Source organism: Perkinsus marinus (assembly GCF_000006405.1).
Source record: "Perkinsus marinus ATCC 50983 genomic scaffold scf_1104296968022, whole genome shotgun sequence".
NCBI lineage: Eukaryota > Perkinsozoa > Perkinsida > Perkinsidae > Perkinsus > Perkinsus marinus.
This window is the reverse complement of record NW_003203306.1, coordinates 1-1,304: the sequence shown is the minus strand read 5'-3', so window position 1 is coordinate 1,304 and position 1,304 is coordinate 1. Positions and strand designations below refer to the sequence as shown.

The 1,304-nt window shown below is 47.3% G+C and overlaps 1 protein-coding gene across 1 annotated transcript; it reads left to right on the top strand.

Annotated features, from left to right (window-relative positions):
* Window positions 1–310: 310 nt before the first annotated feature.
* Window positions 311–867, top strand: Pmar_PMAR016341 (hypothetical protein; the record flags this gene model as incomplete). The annotated part of the gene is made up of 3 exons (XM_002768508.1): window positions 311–460; window positions 506–708; window positions 756–867. The coding sequence occupies 3 exons, from the start codon at window positions 311–313 to the stop codon at window positions 865–867; spliced, it is 465 nt and encodes a 154-aa protein (XP_002768554.1).
* Between the last annotated feature and the right edge of the window lie 437 nt (window positions 868–1,304).

Here is a 1,304-nt window from a genome sequence, read left to right as displayed (position 1 = left end):
GCATCTCTACTTACCCATGTCTAGCGTCTACGACAGCGAGTCAATAGCTCGGGAATACATGTCCTCCGAATACAATACGGACGACCCTGTTTCTGGAACTACCTCAGTTCATGCAAGGATATCCGTACCAGTCGAGGACCTATTGCAACAACTCACATCTGCTGAGAGTAGAGATGATGACAGGAGGATCATCTACGTCCCAGCTGAGCGGTCCAAAGGCTACGAGGCTAGTCCGAAGGTTACTATAAGCACAACACGGATGCCGATCAAGGCACGTGCAAGCAGCCTCCTCCATGTTAAATACAACACAATGTCCGCCACCTATGAAGTGGAGCTGAATGTCGATATCGACTTACCCACCGGTGAAGTCAGTCGTCATATTCTAGACCATGTTAGGCCTGTGGCAGACGCTTCCGATGTGGGCGATCAACGTAGTACTCGTCGTGAGAATTTCTCAGATGTAAGTTAGGTCTGAATTTAATGTAGTATATGAAATTATGTGAAGGTCCCAATGTCTTATATAAGGCAGCTTGGTCACGACAGCTCTACGGCTTGGCAAGGGTATAAGGCCAGCAACAAGTGGCACAGGAAAAAGCATCACGTTCGTTACGTCCTTCCTAACAAGAGCGTGCTGGCGCCAGACTCCGACTTTTTACGTGGTAGGCTAAGTCTCAATGCAGACGCTCCCGAGTTTAAGCCAGAATCTGAGTAAGTGGATAACTGATGTATGATTTCCCTTCACATATTGCTTTTAGAACATGTCGTGTGTCGTCCCCTATAGTTGGGTATGATCCGATGAACGGTTGGGAAAGTAGACAGATGGAGGAAATGAGCCTCCCGCCTCAGGCGGCTGAGGTAGGTGATTGATATTTTACTTATTCGTGGTTTTGTGGTTGTTCGCAGTGTTGTAATATATGTTTGATTTCCTCAGCTGGGTTGAGGAGTTTACTCACTTATTACATATGAATTCTGAGAGAGGTGTTCAGAAATCAACGAGAATTGCCTAAATTTCCTCAGAATTTTCGTATTGTGCATGTGTACATTTTTTAACACTGGTTGTTTGCAGGGACCGTTTCGCTGGCTGGAGGTCAACAACTCTACTGTAGGGGTGGACTTTGGGAGTGTCTCGACAACTGGGAGTTGTTATAGCGGTGTGTTCACGTCGAGCCCGCTGCAAATTCCCTTGGACATGCCGGAGGATAGATTTGACTCTTGGAGGACCACAACAACAGCACGTTTGCTGGAAGCTCCCACGGGCACTGCGTAAGAGGAGATTCGTGTGTGGTGATGATTGGTGAACTGTG